The 27,758-nt window shown below is 42.0% G+C and overlaps 1 protein-coding gene across 5 annotated transcripts in view; it reads right to left on the reverse strand.

The window, feature by feature from the left end:
* LOC120729925 (ubiquitin carboxyl-terminal hydrolase 2-like) overlaps window positions 1–25,916 on the reverse strand; it is a 62,627-nt gene extending 36,711 nt beyond the window's left edge. Inside the window, exons 1-3 of one of the 5 annotated variants that reach the window (XM_040025927.1) lie at window positions 25,682–25,915; window positions 23,588–23,692; window positions 8,127–8,922 (exon numbers count right to left, since the gene is read on the reverse strand). In XM_040025927.1, the coding sequence (XP_039881861.1) occupies window positions 8,127–8,861 (735 nt within the window). In that variant the 5' untranslated portion in view covers window positions 8,862–8,922; window positions 23,588–23,692; window positions 25,682–25,915. The other 4 variants (XM_040025936.1, XM_040025947.1, XM_040025953.1 and 1 more) reach the window with 4 other exon arrangements.
* Window positions 25,917–27,758: the final 1,842 nt, after the last annotated feature.

Below are 27,758 nucleotides of genomic sequence, written 5' to 3' on the forward strand. Positions count from 1 at the left end.
AAGTCGACTTAGTGGATTTGTTTAGTTCTTCACTTGGCATAAAACACACTGTGTTTTTGGCTGCACTCATCCAAATTACAGAGAACACTTTTCAACTATAAAAACAACAATACACAAAGAAAACTGACAAGGGCACTCAGTGAGCAAACAACACAGCCAGCGATCACATGACTGGCTGAGGAGAAAACATCAATAGTTATTTAGAGTAGAAAGTACCACACACTTTTTTCCTCAACAGACGGAACTGACTGTCAGAATTTTCCTCACACCTACATTTATGTGTACATGTGATAGAGCCCATACAGAAACAGCAAGAGGCAACCTCCTCCTCCTATACTTTGTGTTGCATACATACAGGTCAGCCAGAATAATTTATTCCTGCATCTAACTCCACTGTAACACTACAATGGGATTCATACGAGCAGTATAGTAGGAGCAGCTGTAGTGTATGAGGGGGATTAAATGCTGGTTATATAACCAGTGACCTGCCAGTGCAGCCCTACTGATCCTGGCACAGCAGAGTACAGCTCGGCTTAAGAGAGCAGCTTACCTCTGCAAATGATTCATTCAGCGTTAAACTCGCTTCATCTTTCACAACATGCATAACACCGGGAGTGAAGTAAGATCTGTGGCCTATTTTAATGAGAAATCCTCCCACGGGAATCATTAGCCCTCCAACACATCCCAGCACTTACACAGATAATAAAACATGATGATAAAATACACTTGCAAATTAATGAGAATTTCATACATTCAGTATAATATGAAACTTTACACGAATATATTGTATATTTTACTTTCTGAAGTTTGTTACAGTGGAGTCCCACAGTAGATACATATCAAATACCACATATTATTATTATACTCAAATTATATAAACCACTGACAAATATACAATCTTAGCTGGAACCTTTGAAGCTTTACAAATGGAGCATTATAAATATAACGGTTAAATTGTCAGATTTTTGAATGGAGTTTGGTGTGATGCACTCCCGGCGGAGCTCAGAGCTCACAGCATGCACTCTCGCTGTCTCTTACCTTGGCTTGGTTGATGATAAGCCCCACGAACGTTGACACCAGCACCGACCCGGACATGCTGCCTTTTCTTCGCATCTCCTGCTTTAGGAACGGGAAAGCAGCGGCGGGCGGCTCCTCGGGAACTGTCACCGTGTAGGACTGTCGCATGCTCGGCATGCTGGTGGAGGAATGAAACCGATCACCGGTACGAGTTACTCAGACAACGGCGTAGGTCTCCGAGTGCTCCCGCTGACTGGATGATGAGCTTTCTATCTCAGGGAAGCCAATCACACGTTTCACCAGCTTTCTCTGCTTGTAGTCATTCATTCATCGATATAGACGACCTGTGGCTTCTCCTTCCACGCCGTGCTACTACAGACTGCAATGAACACGCTAAAAGCGACAAACACGTGGTGAAGCCGAGTGTTATAAGAGCAACTGGCCGCTGTGTCGTTCTACGCAGGTGAGGGTCCATTCGGCGGTGTGGGTCTGTAAATGCAAATAAATGCACATTGTGTTCCCATTCCGTTTTACCGGACTGCAGGCCCGCCCCTTTTGGGCTCGGGTGAAGAAAAAAAAAAAAAATCGGCCCACAACAAACGTCAGCGGCCGCCTCCAACCGTGCTGCCTACGTCAGTCCAGCCTTCTCCGCGCTGCTGCTACAGTCTGAAGGACTAAACGCTGTGCTCCAAGGAGACTACGCATCTCCATTTCGATCACGACACAAAAGTCACCTATAAGGGCAACTACTGTATAAAAATCAGTGTAATAGTATGGTAATAGCTAAAGTGAGGAAGAAACATCGGCTGTAAGGGAAAGACAGCATACACTCTTAATGTGATGGCAGGGACAAGTAGTTCTAAAATTAGGATGTGCAGTCCTAAAAAAAACGGTTGTTAATGACGTTTCCGGTGAATCACCAGCAAAGACAAAGACACATTCAGTGTTAGTTCTGGTCTGTCTCAATGAGAGGGTGTAGTAGAATGACAGCCTAGATCTATCAGCAGTACCCAAGCAAGCACAGAGTGCCGCTCAGCAGTCTGCTAAATATCCCATACAGTCCGCATGTAGCAGATTAACAACAACTAATGTCCAAATGGTACACTGTATTAGTAACAGAAGTTGCAAAATGAACACCATATAACATTCTCTGACCTGAAACTATGAATTAATCCTGTAAACCCATCACTGAAGTGTTTAATTAGGTCACAGATCACAGGAATAACTCCTGTTGGCTATTCCAGGTTTACTTAGACAAAAGTAACAAGGGTTATAGTGAGTAATAACTAGTTGATCAATGATGACATTCATCAAAATACCAAAGATTACTAATAAGATAACAAAACTCATGGTAAAAATTCAAGTCTAAGGTTCAAAGTTGAGGAACGCAAAAGTAAGATAATTACAGACTAACCCTCTTAGTGTCAGAGTACGTACACTCATGGACCTTCGTGGAGTTCACAGAAAAAGTGTTAAAGAAAAACAAGTGTTTCCATGATGGCAGTCAGGTGACACACAAAGATGGAATTATTGTGAGTAAGGAGGACTTAATGTTCTGTCTCATCCTTTTTTCTAAATGTGACTGAATGATGGTCACATTTTACACCTCAGGCAACCCCAAATAGACCTGCTGTAGAAATACTGAGAGCTACATGTTACAGTAATGCTTGTGATCACACAGGTCTGTTGACTATAAGCACCTGTGACTATAAGGTTTTGATGACAGCTCACCTGACACCCGGAATTATATTAATGCTAAAAAAAATTTCCCAATGAATGTAGTTAATAAAACAACCAAATGTCCTGTACCTGCCCTTCCACGTATGGGCAGTATAATTCAACATTGCATCAAACAGGCGAATTGCTGACAAAAGTAACATAAGTACAAGCTGATTTTAGCTGATCCGGTGTGTGAAGTGGAGGAAGTGCAACATGTACCCAACAACAATATCATAACCCAGACTCAAGTGTGTGTACACAACAAATAACCAAAGAGCACAGTCCATCTGCAGACTAAACACTTGTGTGTGTCTGTGTGTGTGTGTGTGTGAGAAAGAAAGAGTCTAAATCCCTGAAGAAGAAACCTGCAATGTGAGAAGGGTCTGTATTCTGATATGTGATGCAAAAAGCTACATAATCTAAAATTGGGACAAATGAGTCTGAGCAGTGTTTTCTGGGAGAAGTCAGAGTACAGTTACCTTGGGAGGACTGTTCTATTACTTAGGCACATCAGGCTGATTATCTCCTCGCTCAAATGTTTAAATTTAATCTAGGAACAACATATTTCATACTTTTTATTGCTGTTCGTGCGCCGTTATTCATTCTATAGTCACGCGTCGTACAGAGCATACTTTGACTTACTAGCACCGATTCAGATTCAGAACTAAAGGAAGAATGCAGGCGATCCTTCAATATAAAGCAGCTACCAAGTTACAGCTCTGCCCATTAATCCATCTTTCTGTCATAGTCAGATTGTCTCCAGGTTCGTGTGGTATCAAATAGAATCCATAAACTGTATATAAAAAGTTGACAGAGCCATCTGTCTGGATTTTGAAGCCAGAAGTAACCAAGCTCTAGTTATCAGCTCAGTCTTGCTAGCTTGGTTAAGAATCTGCATGTATTATTGAGAACAGATGCCAAAGTCAGACACAAATATCTGCAAATTATATATATCATATATAAGCAGATAATAGTTTATTTATTAGATATTTAATACTGTGCCTACCTTGCCAGGGATAGAGATGGAAATTAGTTTTTAGATAAATGTAAAAAAAGGCATCTTCTCTTTTCTGGGATGTTTTTTTACATGGTTCCTCACAAATACAACATAAAACTCACATTAAACTAAGAAAATATCTGAAGTTCCACAACTGGTTCAGGTGAGAAAGTTGATCTTTATGGTTTTCTAAGCTAATTCCCTCTGATAAGAAAGACTGTGAAATATGGCGGAGAGCCAGCACTAAGTAATATATGAATCTTGACTTGAGTATATTCTGTCACACTATCAGATAACTAACAAATTAAGTCAACAATTAAACACTGATGCCCATTGTTCCTATAGTGGCTTGACGTAACCTCAGCATCAGATGGTGGTTGAGGAGGGAAAGCTGACCTACAAAGCAAAGCTCTTGATTTAGCGGTCTATATTCATCAATCTTTTGAGTTTACTTGTGAGATAACAATTCTAAGCTCTTGGTGAAACTCGCCAGAGAAAGTCAGGGCTCAGCCAGTTGCTATGAGTGACTATTTAGTTGGAAGAAAGATCAGAACGTCTATCAGACACAAATGACCAGACAGTATATGCTGACATCTGCATAGCACTTTAGAAGTGGTAGTCAACCAGCTGCCACAGCTAGAAAACAAAACAGATGATTTACATCTGAACCATCTCTGTGTGTTAACCTCAAGGTCCAAACAGTAACAGGCCATCTTGGATTTAAAGATCCGAGTAGTGATACTCAAAAACCACTGCAGGTTTAGTACTGGGGCAGTGAACAGTAGTTTTAGAGTCCTGCTATAATGATTGCTCTGACAGATATGGGACACACCGACCCACAAACCTACCAATCAGGCAGAACTACAATAGCAGCTTGTAAACCTGAGCTACTTAAAAGGCTGGCCCTTCTCTGCCAAAGAACAAGGAAAAGCTCCATCTTGTACCAGACTGTTTATTTTCTCTTAAATCAAACCATAAGCTGTCTGGCTAAGGTGTCAAACCGAGAGTCAGACTGTCTAAACATACTGTTGACCCAACAAAAAGTCTAGACACAAAGCACAAATGGATCTGCTGAGTTTAGTCTCAAGGATGCCACAGTGCCCTGTTGTAGCTGTTTGTCTCCACAAGCAAACATGGAAAAGTGTCAGTGAAGGGCCATTAGTGTCTTTTCAAAGAGCTGGCTTTAAAAAGCAGTAAGAAACTTAAAAAGTACTACCACTTTGAACAATAGACTGAAAGTGGTCTGAATCTGTGTTGTTGATGGGAGAACAACAATACACACAACTGTGGCGACAAAATGTGTCAACATTTAAATGATAATAATACTGTTCTCTGTTGAATATGTCTGACTAACCCAAGAGTGTGTTTAGAGCTTGGTGGCTTATTTGTATCAGATCTCACTTATAATAATGTTGAGTGAGCACTTTTAGCATAGCTTTGCGATAATGCTAATAAGTTTAACTGTTAGATAGCCAAAATACAAAAGCTTGTGCGATGTGGATTGTGTCATGGGTGCTAGCTATGCCATTCAAAACCTCGCACTACACGATGCACACACGATTAAGGCAAAACACGGGCCGATCCCCAAAACGGTTGCGCAACTGAAAAATCGGCTCTAAATGGGCCAAAAATCGCACAGTGTATGGCCAGCTTTTGGAGGCTAGCTCCAAACAAACATGGTAAATGGTAAATGGCCTGTATTTATATAGCGCTTTTACTAGTCCCTAAGGACCCCAAAGTGCTTTACACATCCAGTCATCCACCCATTCACACACACATTCACACACTGAACATAGTGTGCAGCTTGGCAGTGTATACAGCACTATAATGACCAGACCTAATTCTTTTGAAAACCTTACATCTTTCCCAGGTCTCCACTTCATCAAACATCGCCTAGACACAGAGCTGGATGAGGCCAGCACAAACAGCGGCCTATTCGACGAAGATGATGGATCCATGGGGTCAGGAAAGCCAGAAGCAGGGGAGCTGGAGAGGTACCTTTCATGTCCATTCACTGGAGGTGTGGATCTATTGCATAGCTTTCCTCACATCAAGAAGCTGTCGATCAAAGTCAATACAGCTCTTCCTGCATCTGGAGCTTGTGAAGGATTCTTAGTCATGCAGGACTCCTGTTCACTGCTAAACAGTTACAGCTTCACAGAAAGAACCTTGAGAGCAAACTGCTGCTTAAGCTTAACCATCACCTCACTGAGTTAAGAAATGGCACATTTTTGCTAAATATGCAGAAATAAATGCACACCCATACAACTTATGGTAAACTGAGCTGCCTTGTATGAACATATGTTGAAGATGCCTCGTTCTAATGTTTTCTCTGAGGCTGCTGTGCCATTTGGAGCAAAAATGAATATAACGTTTACAGCATATCTTGTGCACTGTACTGCAAAGCAAGTTCAACATACCCAGGTTATCTTTCTGTTATCAGGCTTCACTTACTGTAACATCGGCAGTCAGGCTAAGGGGTTACATCACTGTACTGACTTAGCAAGTTGATAACCATGGGTTTATTAATGTCGCTATGCGTACCTTCACACAAAATAGGTGGCAATGCCAGTCTCTGGCCATCAAAAACATTACAGCAATTGTTGTGAAACTGTTTGCAGGAAAGAGGGAAAAAAATCTTAATCATACTTAAGCATGTGGACCAGAGTACTCGGGGATGGATCCCAGGAAAATATTTGCTGAGATCACTGATCAAGTGCAAGTCAGTATACTTATTTTACAACTAGATTTCTTTTTGAAACCAGAGAACTCACCATTTGCTGGCCACTGGGAAGAATATAAGCTTAAGGCATTCAACATTAGCTTAACCTTCCAGACTGGGAAGCTACTTCCATCTTTTATATATAATCTATTGGTCTAATCAGTACATCCATTGTTTTCCCAAAGACATGTCTAAAGCACTACACAGCTTCGTAAGTCAAAATCCACTGGGGCTGCTTTCTGCACGCTCTGCTGTCAGTGTTGACACCAAGCCCCTGATGGTGATTATATGTGCTTGAGTTCATTAGCAATATGCACAGGCCAGCTGGTGACCTCCAGTTAAAGTCCTGCACTTTTCAGACCTTGCGTGTTAAAAAGGTGTTGATTACCTAAGGGGTTAAAATGAATAACCCTAGCAAAGAACAAGGAATTCTTTATAACCAGTATTTCACCTTTGCTTTAATAAAGCCTGACTTTTTTTGTCTCTATAGTTAACCCAGCAGCACCATGATCCCAAGTGTTCTTTGGGAACACTCTTTTGAAATGACTTGGTTATCTTAGGTCATGTTTGTGAATAAAGACTTGCATGAGCTATGTTTACCCCCTGATGTCAGCAGGCAGCAGTTAGTTTCCACTGTTAAAACTCCATAGTCCAGAGTGCCGTAATACTGTAAAGTGTACTAAGTGTACTATTATGTTTTCTCTTTTCATTGTTCTCAATGGCAGTTAGTTTTAAAGAGCCAGTGCACGTATAGCCCACGCTGGTTATTTTAAGTAATTTGGCAGATAAGACCTCTCCTCAAGGCCGTGTGGGTATACACACACACACACACACACACACACACACACACACACACACACACACACACACACACACACACACACACACTCCCACACTCCCACACTCCCAGTACTGCGGCACCCACTATCAACCTGAGCTAAGATCTGTGTGGATGTGCAGGGTCTTGGTGATATGAAACTGTTAATATATTAAGTTATTGTTTAAAAAAAAGTGCTAAAAAGTGTTAACCATACCCGGTGAGCCCTAAAACACATTCACTTCTCAGTAACACACATGGGAGTTACATACAGCTGACTGGACATTACAGGGTTTAGACATTGCCTGGTTTAGAATGGGCCTTTGGGGCCTCTACAGTAAAGGCTGTGCTAGCTTACTTGACAGAAATAAAAATGTCAAGTAAGCTAGCACAGAGTGGAACCGGCAACCTTCCGGTTACAGATGCGATTCCCAACCCCCTGAGCCACAGGGCAACTGCAGCTCAGATAACCATCAAACTACTTTTGTACAGTACAATAAGAGAGTTAAAAGAATAAGGAGCGTTGTAACTGTGTCCTAGCGGAGAGCTGTAACAGTAAAAACCACAGGAGAGTGTAAGGTGTGCAAGAATACTGTAAACCCAGACCTCAAGTGCACTGAAATTAATGTGAACAACAGTGCCCCCAACTGGTAGGAAACAGTGCTACTAGTAGCACCAGAGCATTGTGGGTCTTTACCATGTGCAGACTAATAAAAGGAAAGCTTTGTGGTGATGACTGCAGCTTTCGTAGTACTCAGCCTTCCTTGGCTCCTGCCAAAGATCCTGCCAAGGATCCTCTGTGAAGGAATGCTTCTCCAGTTAAAGCACAACAAGAACATGGGACTTGTTCTTACCGTAGAGTCCCTCGTTGGGGAATGGGACAGCTGGTTACTGCTTGGCTCCCATGCTGAAGAGCTGAATGCTCTGCTCCTGCTGAAGGCCTCCTGGGTGGAGCTCCGTGACAGGGTCTCCTGAGTAGTGCTTCGGGACAGGCCTGAGTAGCCGGGTCGGGAGCTACTGCCGTACAAGTCAGCCACATCACTGGTCCGACTGCGGTAGCTCCGCAGGGCACTGGTGGATGAAGAAGGGGTTGAGGAGGAAGCATCATTGAGGCTCAGAGAGGCCAGGTCCCTGCTCAGGTCACTCTGGGATACAGATTTTCGTCGACTGAGCGAGATGCTGGAGGCCACCGGAGAAGAGGAGAGGTAGCTGGACTGGGCTGGGGATGAAGCGTAGGAGCTGTAGCCAGTGTAGGCTGACCCCCCACTTAGCCCTGACCCTCCATAGCTCTTGAGTGGGGTTCTGCTGAGGCTCTCACTCCGGCGGTTGCTGCTGCTGCCAAGGATGTCAGTGCGAGGGATGGTTCGACCCCGGTCACGCTCAGGGTCTGAGGAGGTGCTGTAGTTGTGGCTGCGGACGGCGGCGCTGCTCAGATAGGTAGAGGATAAGTAACCTGAGGAGGAGGATGAAGAGGAGGAGGAGGTGTGGGACTTGTAGGAGGACAGCCTGTCCCGCTCGCTGTAGGAGCTGTAGTGGCTGGTGTAAGAGGGGCCAGTGTATCGCTTTGCGGTGGAGGAGACACGGGACATACTGCTGCTGCTGCTGGTTTCTCAGCCAGGGAGAGGGATAGCCTCTGGAAGACAGCATCGACTGCACACACAGCAAAGACACAAGAGCCCTGTATTAGTTCATCAGCAACAATCCAATCAATACCACAGCAACAACGTAGGCAGTGGGCAGGCCATCATTTACCCTTGCTCCATTGAGCGTTAATTGTGTTTTAAAGAGACAAAATGATTCAAGGCTGTGCATGACTGAGTTTAAATGGCAGAATATGAAAACAAACGCTGATTCATTCACTCATCCTGACTCACTGTCCTGCCATTTAGAGAATGACATCAGTATTTTCTCATGTCTAAACTAATTTACCATAAATCCCATTTCCTTTGCATTGCTGCAGTCCATTTCCTGAGCATGCGCTAGTGTTTTTTTCCACACTTACTGGATTCCAGTTGGCACACTAAGAATCATCAGGACCACCTCAGACTGAACGTTTCTTATTTCACTATCGGCAAAGGACAAAGTTTAGTTTCTGAGTGCTACATAATGCAATAGTAAAAGAATTAAACTCAAATGTATGGGCATTAACTCAACTGTGTTAGCCCTCAAAATAATGGAGCAATTTCTAAAGGTCCTAATGGTATCATAAAAGCATACTGTGGCAGAGTAGTACATCACTCCACATGCAACACTGTCTTCCATATTTAAATGGACACATCTTAAACTCCACACATACTAGATATTATATGTGTTTTTGATTAAGTGTGTGTAGGTGTGTAGGCTGTTGCTCCAGACAGATGGAAAATTGCTGCAATATAGCAGCTGTGCTCAGTGTGTTTACATCAAGCTTATACTCACACTCTCAGGCTGTTGGATCAAATGATACCTTTCTACACATTCAATTAGCCAACTGCACTGGATGTGCTCTTTAAGCTGACCACCGTAAGCACAGATGCTTTGCACCTGTAAGCCATTTTGCAACCCAGCTCTTTGACTTATATCGTTTGTCACTGAAGCCCGCTTCATTCTGTTCTGGGTGTTGTTGCTGCTCTCCATAACTGCACATAGAAAAAACAAAACATTTATGATGGTTTTGACTAAAATGTGATCAACATGACCTGTTTATATTTATTCCCAGCTCCATATTTTTATCCTTAGACTCTTATAGAGTAGCATCATGGTTATAAGAAAATAATCCTCAGCACTCTTTCCGTTTCAACCTTCTCCTGATTGGCTTGTCTTCCCAAACAGGTCAAATGCATATCTGCTACCTCTGACATCATACAAAGTCAAGAGTAGAACATATCATGCTGTAGAACAAACAGCATGATATGAAATCCAGGGGAAAACCATGGTGATACAATTAACACCAGCAGGCATGCTTGCTGACACACAGTTTAGGATATCAAATGCTAAATCCCTCTCATCAACATAGAACCCTCCTCTTAACTCAGCGCTAAAAAAAATCATGGAGATTTGAGGAAATATGGAACATAATCTCGCTTGCATAGACCCAGCAGTGCTCCTCCTGCATGCCCTGGTCTCCCCTCTCTCACAGCTATAACAGGAGAGTCCAGCTTAATTCTGGAAGTAAAGCCATGTGGGCAGCACAGTGTGTTCCTGTGGCTGAGGCAGAGAGAGGCTCTTGTTCACACACACAGCAGTGTCTAAATAAATAAAAGTATCTGGTGATGCTGATCCATGTTGAGTTCATTTAGGGAGGCTCCTATTTCCTTAATCTGCCTGTCTCCCCTTTTCTCTCCCCCTCCTCGGCACCTACCTCTACTGAGTGTAATTTCCTTTCCTTCGGGGTCTCTGTTGATCCCTTTTTGCTGTTCTCTTCCTCTCTCTCTCTCTCTCTCTCCCTGTCTCTATGAACACAGCTTTATCTATAATTCAGCATATGGATCTGGAGCAGGCAGACAGGCACCATTTGGAGAGAGACCAACTCACGGCACTGGCCAAGACACACAGAGGGAGGCCAGGCGGCTGTGGCCACTCAGTGCAGTTCTGCTAAGCCAGCAGGACTAGCAGCAATGAGAAGCTGGCCTCACTTTCGCTCTCGCTTTGTAGACGGTCAAGGTTTGTTTCAATCATTTGACAGTGCTGGTATGTGGAGGGTTATTTTGGTTTTGGCAGAGTAACATAGATGGCAACAGCAAAATGTGGATTCTGTGTCTGATATCAGCCAACAGTTTTCAGACAGGATAAAACCTGAATCTGGACTTACTTATCATAATTACCAAGTTGGTGATTATGGTGGGAAGTACAGCTGGAAGTTAAGTGAAGAAAATCATTGGCAAAAGGGCTCATGAGACAAACCATCCAAAAACATGCACCTCTTACTGTATTTCATGTCATTTGCAAACAGCATGTTTTTAATTATTTTTTTATTTTTTTTATTCTATGCTGGGGGAATACATCATCTTTGTGCAACTTGTTAAGCTGGACCTTGCTAGCATCAGTTATGAAGCACTATAAGTATATTTCTCATGTATTCAGCTGGTAATGCAGAAAATGTATAAATGTTTTTATACTTGGTTCTAATCTGCTGCTGAGTCTGTTTTACACGGCTGGAATGGCAACTACTACACCACAGAACACGCACCAGGAATACCTGTTCAACCAACAAAATTTATTTAACTTTAATCTGCTGACAAACGCCTGCTTTATCAGGCTGTGGGACAGTAAGTTTTAAATGTTTATTTCACTGCCCTGTGCACTATCACTAGATTAACTATCTTCTGCAGCATTCATTTCCTGTCTTGCAGTGGTGTTATCATCTTTATAGAGTTTTATCATCACCTGATAACCTCTGATTGGAATAGGTGACACTCGTAGGGATCATTTTATGAAGAAGAGTCTGATGTATGAAACGCCCCTTTTTGTGTGAGCACATACAGAGCCTGAAACAGAAAGCCATGCTTAACAAAGCTGATAACCACCATCATGACACCTGTTAACTACTGGAGTAGTTGCCAAGCCATCTGACATAAGGAAAGCCTTAAAGCCATGTTGAAGGTCCTCGATCGTATATCCCTCTAATCACTACTAACAAAATATTTACACTTAACTGAATGAAATGATGCCCCCACTAACATGTGTATCCGAGTCCTCTTTCAGATGACATCCTGCTTAATTTTGAAGAATTAGTTTCTCATGTGGCTTTGTGTATTTTTACTTCCCTCCTTTGCTGTTTTCCCAGCCTCATTAATATCTTACCTGAGTTCACCTGTGCCATATTCGCCTTCTCACTAGTGTGACTATTTATTATATTTTGTTTGTGTCTTTAACAGGTAGACGTTATATCTCTTGCTCCCGAGTGTTTCCTGGTTTCTTTTCCTGCTGGCTCTATGCATTTGATGAATTGTTTGGACTTTTGTTAGCTATAGGGTTTCCTGCCACACTAGGCTTTGCAAAAGTGCCAGGTAAAAAGTTCTTATTTTTATCCAAAATCGCTGACCCTGTACCGCATATTAACGTGACTCAAAAGGCCTAGGCCCTGTATGACATGAGTTCAGCGTACCCTGGGTATCTTACCGTTATCTGGATCCAATTACCCTAACATTGGTAATCAGGATAAGTGGTTACATGAAGCAGAGTATCAAGTCTAACCACTGACTTAAATTGTTTTTATGTATTGCAACCTAATCAGTAATATATGAATATTATTTAAAAACTAGTTCAGCCATTTTCAGTAATTTATATGTAGTATTCTGATTCTATTCTCTTTTTAACACTGTTTATCCCCCTCCCCCCCCAAAATGTGTCTGTGCTTATGTCAGTTATTTGCATTACAAGCATTTGAGTAATTTGAGTGGACAATTTGTTGCCTAAAAACAAGCCAAACAAGATTTTCACAGCTCAGACCAGACTTTGATGATAGCAACGCCATTTTTCATGGAAAAAAATCCACTGGCATCAGCTAAAGCTGGTAAGTCCACCGCATCTTTATCAGCACAGTAGTTCACACATTACTATGCGTAAACAGAAGTAATAAAAATGTGAGGGAAAATTAAATGAATGCATAGAAATTGTAAATGTAAAACAACAATGAGCACAGCTCTTTTTTTTTTTTAACTAATTCATACCATCAGACAGTTCCAAACTGCAGGAATTTTTCACACCTCTTATAACCCTTTAAGGAATTCCCCCTCTTCTTCCTGTCTCCACACTTAACTCTCACGTCTTAGTTTTTAGAGCATTCATTTTGATGTCTTTTTTTTCATCTCATATTACAGAGCAGGTACTCCGTCACAAGAGGAACCTTTGAGTGACATATGTAAATGGCCTGTATTTATATAGCGCTTTACTAGTCCCTAAGGACCCCAAAGCACTTTACACATCCAGTCATCCACCCATTCACACACTGGTGATGGCAAGCTACATTGTAACCACAGCCACCCTGGGGCGCACTGACAGAGGCGAGGCTGCCGGACACTGGCGCCACCGGGCCCTCTGACCACCACCAGTAGGCAACGGGTGAAGTGTCTTGCCCAAGGACACAACGACCGAGACTGTCGGTCTCGTCGAGACTGTTGCTCGAACCGGCAACCTTCCAATTACAAGGCGAACTCCCAACTCTTGAGCCACGATCGCCCACATATGTATACTGTGACTGGTACAGTAGTAAGCTTACTTTGGTCCGACATCGGTAACCGGCATATACAAAAAAATCCATGTAAACATAAGCTATGTAAGCAACAGTTAGTTGCTAATAACAGAGCCCAAGTGAAATTTTTGCTGACGTTTTTTCTCAGTTTGCTATGGCAGACATCCACAAAGCAAAGCAATTTGGATTACTCCAAATTGCTTTGCTTTGTGGTTGCTTTTTTCTGATGTGTTTCGGGTTAGGAACGGAAACACATCAGAAAAAAGTCAAAGACTTTTCTAACTTAGTTGTCATAAGAAAAAACAATGACACACACAAATATAGCTCTGATCATCATTCATCTTATTGATGTAGTTACTGTTTTACCAGCCTCAACCTGGTTCTCACTAAAAATGATCCTGGTGACTAATTTCTTAGTCAACTAAACGAGCTGGGGGAAAAAAGGTGATTAACAGACTAGTCTAAAAGCAAGAAATGCTCGCATATTAAGTTCATTTTTAAGATTGTTAATTGGACAATGTTAAAAAAGTGTAGTATGCCTAGTGAAAATAGCGATGATTAGTTGCCTATCAACTACTCACGCACATTCCTAGTCCTTACATCATGCTACTGTTTGCGCTGGTGAAGTGGCTCCATGGTTTGATGGTTAGCACATTTGCCTTACATGTGAAAGATCTCCATTTCAATTCTGGGAAGAAACACAAACCCAGTCATAAGATAGCATTCTCCAAATAACAGTACCAAATTATTACCAAATGAATAGAAAGGATATGTCAAGAATATCCCTCTGGCATTAAAGCTGTGTCAAACAAACATGCAAAACCATCCACTGTGACCCCCGTGGGAGATAAGGGAGCAACTGAAAGCACCCAGCAATGTTCTTATTCATAATGTGAATGCAAACAGGAAGTTACTACTCATCCTCCTGGCAGAAAGATCTATGGCGTCAAACTGAAAATCCTATGACCTCAAGGTCACTAAGATTCAAATTTGTCTGAGATTTTTAGTAGATGCACTTATGGCATGAATTTGAAAATCCTAAAGTTGCCTTCTTCTTGAGTTGTCATATTTTCAAATGTAGGTGTCCTGGGTAGGGGTAAAAACATATAGGTAATGTAAAAAGTTATTTAGTTCTCATGTAAGCTCCCCCGTGGGCAGTTATACTGAGGGATTTTCCAGAATTCTTAAAAGCACCTTAAAATAAATATTTCACATGTGTTTCTGTGGTTTTACCAGTGTTGTGTGGGGCTGTGAAGTTTCCTGTATGATGGCTCCCTTTCTACCTTGAACTGAACCTCTGCGTACCCATCAAATGCACGCACCTCTCTGTAATCCTGCAGCTGTGTCGCAGCCAAAGACAAAGGGCAACTGAGTGAAACAAGTTTGGGCTCGCCTTGTGGGCGAGCCACTAAAAGTGGAGTGCGAACAACAAGTCGCATCATACATCATGGACACTGTGGATTGATAAGAAAATTACAGATCCCACTTCTGAAGCGATGTCTCCACGGAAACAACACACGCAGAGTCACGAGCAAAAACACACACAAATGCACTCTGGCTACTTCTGCATTTTTGGCCTCCCCTGAGGCTGTGATAACCAGCAGTTACCATAGCTACTGGGCAACAAGCTGCATTTGTTTGCTTGCTACCAACGCATAAAGGACTTAAAAGTAACAGCAGGGCATATTCCATGACCAATTTACACTAAGTATCAGAGCTCTGCATTCTTTTCCTCCCTTTTAGAGCCACCAAGGAAGTGAAAACCCTCTGATTAACAAGTCTCTGTGCAACTGGAAAGTCAGAACGTGGTGAGATAGAATCTAATATGGGAGGCCAGAGGAAAACAACATTGTACTACCGTGAAAGACTTGGCTGTTCTGGTAGGCTTCTACTAAATCTGTATTAACAAAGCTGTCAACAGAGTAGCACAAGTGACTGCATGAGTGCAGTGCAAGAAAGGATTTCAGCAGGTGACTGCTGGCATCATGCTGGCAAAGAACTGAAGGAGATGAGGTTTCACTTATGGGGCAGGTTTCAGAAAACCAAGCTCAGAAGCTTCCTTTCACTAGAGGTAATTGAAAGATGAAAAAAAATCAAATCAACTTTAAACCCCCCCCCAACTAACAACACTGATAGACAACGCCATAATTCTCCCTGGGGAAACACAGAGTGTCTGTGGCCTCTTAGTAAAACATGAGGTTAAAGGACCACTACAGTCAGAAGAAGACCTCAACAAAAAAAGCCTGATCTTTTTTTCTGAACTACTTTATATTTAGTGTCCTGGCTCTGTTCTGGGATCTCCCCGCCTTTCCATGTGTGTACATGGAATGCATGAGGAGGGAGGAGAGCAACAACAGAACTTCCGGCGAAGATCAGAGCACACATCAGCGAGAAGCAACATGACACAGTATGAGGGTAGGAGCTGGGGTGAATCTGGCTTTCACTATTAAAGTTACTTTATTAGTAGCTGTGCTGACCAGAGCTGAACAACAACAAGCTCTGCACTTCCTCTGAGGTCAACAGAACATTGAACATTCAACTCCTCGGTTCTGATGAAGAAGCCACTGCATACATATTTACTGTATACATGTTCATCTTTAAACATCTACAGAAAAATAGGGCCCACATGTGACCGTGTGTTCAAAAATTTAATGAGTGGTAAAGTCTCCCTTTCTCACTGATCTCTGCTCCTACTGATAGTTATTTTAGAGACCTGCATAAAGCTTTGACTAAAAAAGGCCCTGTCATCACTATTGTTTAATCCACTGGTCCCTAGGGATGGGTATCGTTTAGGTTTTATCCGATACCAGTACCAAACCGGTACTTTTGAAACGGTGCCGGTGCTTAAACGGTGCTTAAAGAATGAAGAACACACACTTTGTACAAAAACCTCTCATGTTTAGCTGTTTTTTTTTGTAAAAAGATAACAATGTTAGCCTTTTCTGCAGCTATAGGGCATTTATGGTATCACTCTTGGCAGGAAGCAGTGCTTAAACAATGGGAAAACAAACTTTGTCCAAAAACCTCTCATGTTTAGCTGTTTTCCACTTTTTCTTTCTTTCATCATTTTAGCTTTTTTGGCCAGGGTGAAGGGAGTATCTGCCATCAAACAAGAAGACAGCGTCATGTAACTACGACGGTGTTTGCTAGTTCACCTTACATGCATTAATGTAATAACGTGGTTAGCCTACTCAACGTAAATTACACACGAACAACATGAAGCTACTCACGCAGAGAAGAACGGCTGTTGCTGCCATCATCATCCGTCATCATTTCTGCTACACTGGCAGGGCTAGGGGCCAGGACTCTCCTCTTTGGGTTTTTGGGGGATGTTGCTAACTCCGGGACCGATAACAGGCACCACACCCGCAGTAGATGTGCTCGGTGTGAAGTCTCGCAGCAAGCTATCAAATACGGTGCATTTCTCAGCTTTTAAAAAAATGCTATGCGTCACCAGGTGTTTCATCAGATTCGAGGAGTTACCTCCTTTGCACAGTATCACCTTAAAGCACTTGTTGCAGGCTGCTGAGTTTTCATCTTTTGCTGTGAAGTACAGCCAGACTTTTGACCGCTTCGCCTTGGGCATTTTTAATCTGTAGCTCTGCTCTAAAAGAATGTACGTACCAGGGCCCGCCTACTACGCTTGCAAAGGTAAAATGATTGGCTAGAATCCAAAGTGTATGACATCTCAGTAAAAAAAAAAAAAGCACCGAAATAAAGCACCGAAATGTGCGCTGCTTTTCCGGTCTGGTTACTACCGTTTATGTCAGAACCAGGCTCGCTCTCAAGCTACTGATTATTAGACATGTCATAATCTTTGACGTGTTTATGTCTCTAAGAACCAGGCTCCCTGTCTTGCGTCTTGATTGGTGAGTTTTGGCAAAAACAAGGTATCAAATATATATTTTCTGACTTTTCACCTCTAACCACCACAATTTCTCTTTGAGTTCAGATGACTGTTTCACCGTACTTCCCTTAAGATATTTAAAAGATATCACGTTAATAAGAATAAGATGAAAGGATGGATGGGCTGCCATAAAAACATAAAGCTTCTGGAAATGGCTGTTGTTATTATGAAGGCGCACAAAAAACAAAACAAAAAAAAACAAAAAAAAACAAACAGAGAAATAGGACTAAAATGTGCTCATGCTGTCATTCTAAAAGAGTCAGTGAGTAAGATCTCCTCCCACACCCACTGTCCTCTCAGGCTGTGCCCCTGGACTGGTGGAGGGAAGAAGCAATCTGAAGCTTCCGCTATCCACCAGTGTTGTTGATGATGCAGGACACTAAAGGCACCGTGCCTTGGAGTGGTACTGCATGAATGTAACATCAGTACAGACACTCGGGCTGATCTGGAGTGGGAGTGTGTCTGTGTACTGTACTGTAGTAAATGGCAGGCTGAGTCAGTGCATTTCTGAGGAGAAATTTATGTGTAAATTCTATGTGAAACTCACTGCTGGTTCAGGCCCTGTTTCCACAGACAGAAAACATTTTCCCAATTAGGATCCAACTGTATATTGTAGGGTAGACCCTACAATAATACATTCAGAGAAAAAAAACCCAACAATCATATGACCCCCTAGGAGCAAGCACTTTGATGACAGTGGGAAGGAAAAACTCCCTTTTAACAAGAAGAAACTTCTGTTAAAAGGCTCAGTGAGGGGCGGCCAGAAACCAAACCAGATTATTATGACTACTGCCAATCCCACACCTCCCACTTCCATGTGCTATTACTGATGTCCTCATAGTCTGAATGGCAATCAGTTCTTCAGCCTGACATCTTGGTCACTGCCTCATTTGCATCTGGAAGGGGATTAGTTTTGTTTAACTCAAACCAATCAAATATTTGTTTTACACTTATTTTCCAATTGTTGATAGCCAAGTCATAGTCTGAGGGAGATGTACCTATTATTAATTCCATCAACAAGACAATGGTAACTATAACAGTTAATAACTTGCAAATACATCAGAAGAAGGCATAAAGTACAATGTGTTAACTTATCTAAAAAAAAGTTGGGGGAAAAAAACAAAACAAAAAAACCCTCTTACTTTAGATTTACAAACATTTACAAAGAAAAGATTATCTCCCAAAATGATTTTGTTCATTCCTGGCATAAATGTTAATCATCTGCAGTTCATGGAGTAAAGTCTTCAGGATGCCGGACAATTAGGAACAGCAGCTTCCATTGTCCCACTTTGTTTCATTTAGAGCAGCTTACTGCACAGGTTAGCTCATTGGGCGGAGGTGGCCTCCTTGAGTGCTCTATATGCTCAGTTGGAAATTCAGCAAAATTAGGCTTTTTTGTCGCTGTCTATCTTCTGAAATTGAGGATCAAAACTTAACCAAACCAAGGAGCTGAAAGACACCAAACTACCCCACAGAACTGATGGTAACTGAATAGATTTTCCATCTGAAAACTCACTGCTAACATCAAGCTGTTCATAACCACAGTTCATTCGCTGCTGCAAATGAACAACCTATTTGACATTTAGAAAGGAAAGAACAGACATACTGACTTTTGTCAGACCACCGTGTACATTTACAAGTAAAATATGTGAACTTAGTAAACTGAAGGCTATTTGGCCCTCACAGCAGTACACTGCAGTGTTGCCATCACCTCAGTATAAACCGACCAGCAATAGCAGCACAATTCAGCACATGCCAGCAGAAAACATTCAGAAAATAGTCAAAGGAGCTTGCAAAGAAAAGCGTCTGGACTTAAGGACTTAAGAGGTGAAACGTCTTCAAGCAACTTAAAGAAGTCCAGACACTTTTCTTTGCAAGCTCCTTTGACTACGATGACCTGGATGACTGAGAACCTTCACAGACATTCAGAAAATAATGTGGTTCACAAAGGGAAAGATGTTAAGAATCAACAAGAGGAATGTGAGTGACTGTCTCTGAGCTGTGCTGGTTGCCATATATACCCTGAAATGTGAGTAGATAAGAACATGCTGATGCCATTGAAGGCCATACTGACAACCCTACCCTACCTCTCTGTGCCTGTAACAACTGGCTGCCAAGCATATTAAAAGAGGCTCAAGTACTCCTCCATTCCAACAGGCCATAGCTGCACCTTCACCAGCTGTCCCTAACTAGTCGTTAGATACCAGTCACTTTTGTTTTGACCTCAGCCACATCTTGTGTGTACGGCAGTGCAGTACTGTGTACATGCAGCATTTAAAGCGCTGCACAAAGTAGAAAAGGAAATGAACTGGAGGAATGCACAGTGCTGGCACAAAGATAATACACTGCATAAACCATGAAATTAAAGTAGCAACTAAAAACACTGGGTTCCTAAAAATGCTATGAAAGAAAAAAATTAACATCTACAATTTTGCTTGTTCCCGGGGCCCTCCAACTGGGCCCGTGGAAACTATGAGAGCTCTGAATTTAACATCTCAGTCACCTTTCATTCTCCATCCTTGAACATACATGAAACACCCCAAAACAGGGCACAGCCCCAAAGCCCTGCATTTAAAGGCTGCAACTGAGGAGTCAGAGTTTCACAGTATCTGCTACCGAGCCTATGCAATATGAAAATCTGAAGAAGAGCAGACCAATTAGCATTCATCACTACTACCATCTGTGGATGACTCACATTGCGGCCATACACACAGCAGTGACCTCAAAGAGGACGGGATCTGGGCTACAGTGATTAATGCTCCAGTCTGTGCAGCTGATTGCTGTAATTCTTCATTCATTAAGCAAATTGAAATAATAATAGTGGCCAAATAATAATTGGCCAAACAAACACCTATCATGCTCTGACAGCCCGCTGCCTGAGTGACGCTAAGTGACTCACTGGACAAGCTCAAGCGTAACTAGTTAAAACTCCCAGCTCAGAGTTCAAACAGAATAAAGCACCAGCACTGTCAGAGCCTTGGATTACTTTAGATTTGAAAGTATTTTATCCAGTAATTCATGCTGCTGATAAACACTTTATAGACTGGCTCAATTCAAGCAAAAACCAACATACTGCTAAGTCTCCTGTGCTGATCCAGCTCCTTTTGGCGCTGATGTTTCACTGAAACAGAAACTGACACATAAAAATATGTATGACTGATAATTCAGTCAGACTGATATATAACACTATTCAATTACTAAAGATCTATTGTGAACTGGTGTTCTGCAGGGATCAATTCTCAGTCCACTTATTTTTAGCACTGATCTGTTTTATGGCAAAACACTATAAAGTACAAGCAATTAAGAGCTGACAGTTGTGTTTTTTTATGCATTAAGACATCCTGTTGATTGGCTGTGCCACATAAACAGAAGGTTAGAATACCAGGTTGGTGAGGCTTCTGCGCTCACAGCCAGAACTGTGCACCTAAGATGCTCATGTTAGAATATCCCTTCTCAATGGCTTCATACAGAGTCAATAGTATAGACTTTCTGAAACTAAGCTTTTAAAGCAGTCTGAAGCCTGACATTACTTAGACATACACTGGCCTTATTATTTTATGACTTTAGGTCATGAACATCTACCAGTGTAATAGTAAATGAATGACAGAGAATAATGAAAAGGACAGTATGTCCCCTAAAGGCAGATAGAGTGTACATTTCTCCAGGGTTAACTTTTCTTTACTGTTTCGCTGTAACTTTTGGGATGGATTTTACTCCTTAAACAACTGAAATCCACTGTGAAGTTAGCAAGGTCAGTTTTTGCCATTAAGATAACAAAATCAACCAGAAATAAGGTTGCAGATCAACTGCAACATGGGGCTGTTTTTCCATAGACTTTTGTATAACCAGACCAGTGGAATTGCCTCCTGCTGCCATTAGAAGAAAAAAAAGCACTTTCATATTGGCTTCATTTTTTTTTAGATTCAAACCTTTGTCAAAGTCCTTCAAAAAGCAAGTCTTGCTACTCAGTGGCTATCTGCATTCAAATTAGGGCCATTCACAATGATAAGAAAATGAAAAATGAAATGAAAATGAAATATCGCAATAGAATATGGGTAAAACCTTTGTTTTCATACGCACATGGCGGAAAGACGATGGCGGCGATGGAGAATGAGAAGGGCAAAAGCGGATCGTTGAATTAAACAGATGAACCTGAATTGGTTTGAAAAAATGGTGCAACTTCAGTGATGTGGAACTGGTTTGGTTTTTGTCTGTCAGATACCCACCAAAGCACATTTTTACTTATGTTTTTGGGGTTTTTTTGTAGAACATGCAAGAGGGCCGTCGTTATTACAGTATTTTTCAGACTTTAAAGGTACTCTTAAAGCCTTTAATTTTCATGGCGCTCAAAAATCTGTGAAAAAATGTTTTAGTACCACTTTGGTAAGCTATGAAGCTGCACCGCTTGATGGATTGTCGGAGTATTACGGCTACCGTAGTCAGGAGCCTCGCAGAGTAATACGTACTGTGCTTCAACATAACATTACCGTATTGTGTAAGGACCCCAAAATGGCACCTGTTAAGAGACATGCGTATGAAGCGCATTTTAAACTCAAGGCTATCAGTTGCGCAGTAGAACATGGGAATAGAGCAGCTGCGAGAGAATTCAGCATTAATGAATGAATGGTACAGAAGTGGAGGAAGCAAGAAGAATGAGCTGAGTAAAGTTTGACTTATCTGACTGTTTTGTTTCGCTTAATGTGCCTTATAATTCTGCGCACTTTATGGTCCGAAAAATACGTATTTGACTTATTTATTTGGCTCACTGCAGTTTCATGTTGCAAAGCACCTCTTCTAAACTTTTGTGGATATTATACATGATTATGCTCAGGATATGTCAGCCCATTTCCACTGAAAATGCCTTTTGGTTAAATTGTCAGCAAGGAATTTGCCTTTGCACTGTTAAATTTTTATATAGCTGCTTGTTTAAGTGAAGATGAATTGATGGGCGGTGTTTTCACTAATAAAGTTGTGGAGTTGTGAAGTATTTTGTCTCGCATCTGTTATGTCGTCAGTTATATATAATTTTCAAATATATGTCGTGATAATATTTTGGCCATATTGCCCTGCCTTAATTCAAATTACCAGAAAATTGCTTAAAGTTTGTTATAAAATCTGGGTTTTAAAAGAATCAGCAACCACCACTTTTGCCTTCACTGAATTCTCCCATAGGATTCAGTGAGTCTCTCACTCTCTAATAATGCCTTCAACACAGTTAATGTTAGTCCGCTTTAAAAATCATCTGAAAAAACAGTTGTTTTCTATGGCTTTGTCTTGGTTTTATACCATCCTTTGTTCTTCTAAAATCTGAAAAGAAATCCATACACATGTCTATAAAGTGTTGCCCTATAGAAACATATGAACATGTTACCAGCATTGTATCACATAAAAGCTACACTGTACAGCAGTTTTGTCTAATGTAGTGGAAATGTGTTGAATAATGGAAGGCTGTTCTATGATACTGGCATCAGAACCTTTTAGCTGTCCCATTAATGGCACAGTGTGCATTAGGGGTGGGCGATAGAAACGATATACGATAGAAACAATATAAATTTGGCCAACGATAGAGATTTTGACTATACCGCAGAGCTGTACGTTTTAATTAGTTTCAAAAATCTCTCACTCAGAACCTGAAGGGGGACGGAGTTTTGGACCCAGATTACTCCGCAAAGCTCCTTACTACGGCAGCCGTAATGCTCTGACAATCCATCAAGCAGTGGGGCTTACCAAAGTTGTACTAAAACATTTTTTAACAGATTTCTGCACGCCCAAATCGGTTGGAGGTCAGTAAGCACAACCAGAATTCATACATAAGGCACACTCTCGATTTTTGAGAAAATTAAAGGATTTTAAGTGTGCCTTATAGTGCGGAAAATACGTTATACAGAAAAAAAATAATATATCGCGATATATATCGTTACCGCACATGCTTCAAATTATATCGCAATATGAATTTTAGGCCACATCGCCCAGCCCTAGCGTGCATGTTATAATAGTGTTGTAAGCTGAGAATAAATTGATTTGCAAGATCAATGTTTTAGTTTAGACATTTGTGTGTGTCACTGAATGAGCAGATTAAACACACCACGTAACTTATTTTTATAACTTTCCCTTACTTTCTGTCGGTAAATCTGCTGTGATGCATGTAAACCTTGCAATCACTGACATGATAGCAGGACTGACATAGCAGCTGGGACAGAGTTGTGTGTCCAAAGGCATCTGTGTGAAGTAATTACCTGCCGTATTTGTAGCGGTGTGTGTCAGTCCCTGCAGACTGTGATGGCTCTGGGGCAGCTCATCCTACTGTTGCTCCCCTATAGTCTATGCACATGCACACACTCCTGTGGAAACACACAGGCACACAGGATTAAAACCACCCTGACACCAGAAAGAAGCATCTTATGAACGCGTCTGCCTCTCAAGACAAGTTGCCGCACTTTCACACAAGCTGTTCGAGCGTGACGTGAACGTGCAATCAGTCAACACATGTTCCGGATTTCATGTCTTACCATTAAAGATTGATGGCTTTCTCCCAGTTGGACTATCAAATCCAGAAAGGTTGCTCATTATAAAGCCCAGCTAAGCTAAGACTGTCTAACTGTATATTTCTGGTGAGTGCGCTGCCAGAAGCTCTTCTACTCATGCAAGCAAACTCCAGAAGTTTCTGAAAGGTTATCCCCTATCCTCCTAGACGAGCCTTGTTCTACAGCTGAGCGAGCAGCCCGCACTGTATATGTCAACTTTTCAAGCAGATACCTAAGAGAAGAAAAGGACGAAGAGCAGCAGGTTTAAGAGGCTCACCCTTGATGTTCTGAGAGGCCAGGCCAAAAGACAGAAGGCAACCGGGTGCCAGTTTAGTTTGGGACTCTGTGGGTAACGGAGTGCGAGGGGGCAGCGTGAGCACAGCACTCCAGAATGCCACCGATCGAGTTACAGAGTCAGTAAATATAGCAGCCGCCTATGACCTCCATGGGTCACTCAACACTCACTGGCATTCCACTTTGCTCTTAAAGGACTCCATGGGCATCTCTGAGTTTCTCAGTAACAGTAACTACATTCTATTTGTGTGTGTGTGTGTGTGTGTGTGTGTGTGTGTGTGTGTGTGTGTGTGTGTGTGTGTGTCTGTGTAGCAAGCTGTACACAGCCCCAGTAAATAGATGGCTCTTAAATAGTACCTAATAGAGGGAGACTGCTCAATATTGTTGATGGAGGCTGACAGCCACTCACTCTGGCCACATGTTTATATGACACTGGTATCCAGATAACAAAAAGCTAATACGTGAGCAGCAGAGAGGACCAAATGAAGTGGAGTATGTTGTACTGTGTTGACGTACGTTTGCAGGACAATGGAAAAAGACAGACGCGGCTCTGTGGTGGATGGGCTCTGTGAGGGGTGTAACGTTACATGACACTGACACTGAGATGAGATGGCGCTGGTACCGGTGTTGCCAGGCTCGCTGCACTGCGGTGTGGGACTTAACGTGGCTCCACTTTTGATGCAAAATATGATGTACGCGCATTTTAAATGCCGCTCATTAATAGTGGGGGATGACGTTATTCCGCGCGTGATTAGATAACCAGTCAGACCCCGGGAGCGTTGCTCGGTAATGGAATGGGAGGCTTGCGGTGCTGTCCGTGAAGGGGGGGGGGGTGTTTAGGGGCGATAGACAGACCGAAAACTTGTCATCCCCAGAGGAGGCGACGCACAAACTTAATACAGCGCGTATTAACTAACCTGGATACTGATTTCGTCTTTATATAAGCACGTGACCACGACGTATTGGTCAGTTGTGTCTTGTGCTGTCTTGCTAGCTTACTATAGTCAACAGTAACGGTGCAGTGTAGCCAAGACAGTAGCACTGTGTCAGAGTACCGCGTCAAACTGTACTGTGTAAGCATATTAATGCAGCAAGCACGCAAATTTCACGTGTCATAACACAGTACTTCCAAACCTACTAGGGTAGTATTCTTCGCACACGTATATCCAAAAGAAAAATTAAGACTTCATTTGACGAACTTTTAGAGTTTGTTCGGGGTTATCAGCCTTGCAGCATAGCTTCGGGCAATGAGCATCCTTGTTCTAAAACTTGAAAATATACTTAAAAAAGACAGCAGTTACACTACCACAACTGATACCGAATATTTAACCGCCACGCTGTCACTTCTAAAATGCGCTAGATTGTTTTTAGTGCCGTTTATATGTTAATTTCCCTCACAAAGCAAACTTAACATTCTCTGAGTTCGATGGGAGTTCGGTTTGTGCTTCTGTCCATACGAAAGAACAGCACCTATCAGGGTTATGGTGGTGTCAGGTAACTGCATACACTCACCCCGCAATTGGAGAACATCCCGATCCAAACGGGCAGGGAAGCGCCACTCAAAAGTACCTCTGTGGTCGCTTTTAGAGCATCACTATTAACATTAGACTGGAAGCTTGCCCTGCAGGCGATTTAATCAAGAGTACGCTGGTATTCAGCCATATCCTCCTTCCAGTGCAGTTGTAGAGTTTCAGCAACCAAGTAACGGTTCTTTTCGCTTTAACGGTGACGTCAGTCGGTCAACGAAGCTTTTTTCTGATTGGTTCATACCTCTATTTGAGCGTCACTAGCTAACCGAGTGAACCGCCTCCTACACCGTCGTCATGGCAATGAACGTAAACATCAGAGATTTCTTTCATTGAAAAAATGCCATGTTCAAGCGCGTCGAAGAGAGCTGGCGATACCCGTGATTTAATCAAAAATTAAATGCTATTCTGATAGCTTTCCAGTAGGCATTATTAGTATTACAAATAATAGTGAAAAATTGTATCTTTAATTAGAACAGCTTGCGGGGAAAAAGTCAAAGCCTACACAACAAGTTCATTATCCTAATGCAACTGAAGCCGTCACCTTATGATCAGAGCCCTTGAGTAAGTCAATGGCTCTGTCTAAGATAGCTGAGATGTGTTATGTAAAAGTATCCAGGAAACTGCGGTCATTTCTTGTCTTTTCTTTTCATAATGAGTGGACACGTGCTACTTTTTATTGAGGATATAGGGGGAATGATAATAATTGATTTAAGTACATAAATTCCATAAGTACATACACACTTTAGTACCTACCTTGAAATGTGTTGAGTTTGTAATCAGGCAGCGGAGGCGACGTCTGGGTTCAACACTTATTTCAGGCTTTACAGCGTCACTCCATCTTTTTTACCTCTCTACTTTCTTCTTCTCCCCTCTCTCTTACCCAGCCTCATTAGCGGCACCCCTGGTCTGACAGGGTAACAGCATGTACTAATTTGCTTCCCTTATTATAGAACCTTGTAAACACAACAAAATGAAAAACAAAACTGTTACAGACAGTACTGGACACAAAATCTGTGAACTGCTTCAAGCTGATAGTCAACCAAAAATCAAATAGCCACTAATTACAACCAAGATTTGTGGAAGAGCATCTCTCAATGTATGTATTCAAGTATGGCTGACCTTGAAGCAGATGGGCCACAGCAGCAGAAGACCACACTGGGTGCAAATCCTTTCAGCTAAGAACTGAAAATTGAAGCTACAATTACCATTGACTCACCAATCAATCATCTCGGAGGATAGTCTGAAAAAGAGAAACTCTCTGAGGCTCCTTGGTGTGAGAGATCCGAAGAGAAAGGACAGACTGCTTTGAGCTGATAGAAAGGCAACCGAAAATAACCATTCATTACAATAAAGGTCTACAGAAGAGCATCTCTTAAAGCAGCTGGGCTACAGCAGCAGAAGAGCAAGGATCTAAGGCTACAATTTTCAAAGGCGCACCAAAATGGGACAAGAGAAGACTGGAAAAACGTTGCCTGCTCTGAAGAGCCTGAATTTTGGCTGCAACATATGGATGGTAGGGGCAGAATTTGGTGTAAGCAACATGAAAGCATGGATCCATCCCGCCTTGTACCATCCATTCAGGCTGCTGCTGGTGGTGTGAGGGTGTAGGGGATATTTTCTTGGCACACATTAGTATCAACTGAGCATTGTGTCAATACCACAAGCAATCTGAGTTTTGTTGCTGAGCATGTCCATCCCTTTATGACCACAGTGTACCATCTTCTGATGCTTGCTTCCAGCATGATAATGCCCCGTGTCACAAAGCTTCCAGCATCTATGCCATGAAGGATTAATGCAGTTCTGAAGGCAAAAGAGGGTCCAACCTGGTACTACGGTGTTCAATTAGTGTAAAGAAAAACACATAAATGGCACCAGATAATTATTCATATGCTTGGTTTCTGGTATTCTGTATTGCTTTCAAAAAATTATTTGGTATTATTTCTTATTTAATATCATCCCCGCTGGCTCAGCACATATATAGACATCATATATTCTGATGCCCTCTGGGTGTTTGCCTGAGTCCAGTCAGTGTGTTTTTTAAATGTACATCGATCGTTTTT

The sequence above is a fragment of the Simochromis diagramma genome, unplaced genomic scaffold (assembly GCF_900408965.1).
Source record: "Simochromis diagramma unplaced genomic scaffold, fSimDia1.1 OVJJ01000348.1, whole genome shotgun sequence".
In the NCBI taxonomy this organism is placed as follows: domain Eukaryota; kingdom Metazoa; phylum Chordata; class Actinopteri; order Cichliformes; family Cichlidae; genus Simochromis; species Simochromis diagramma.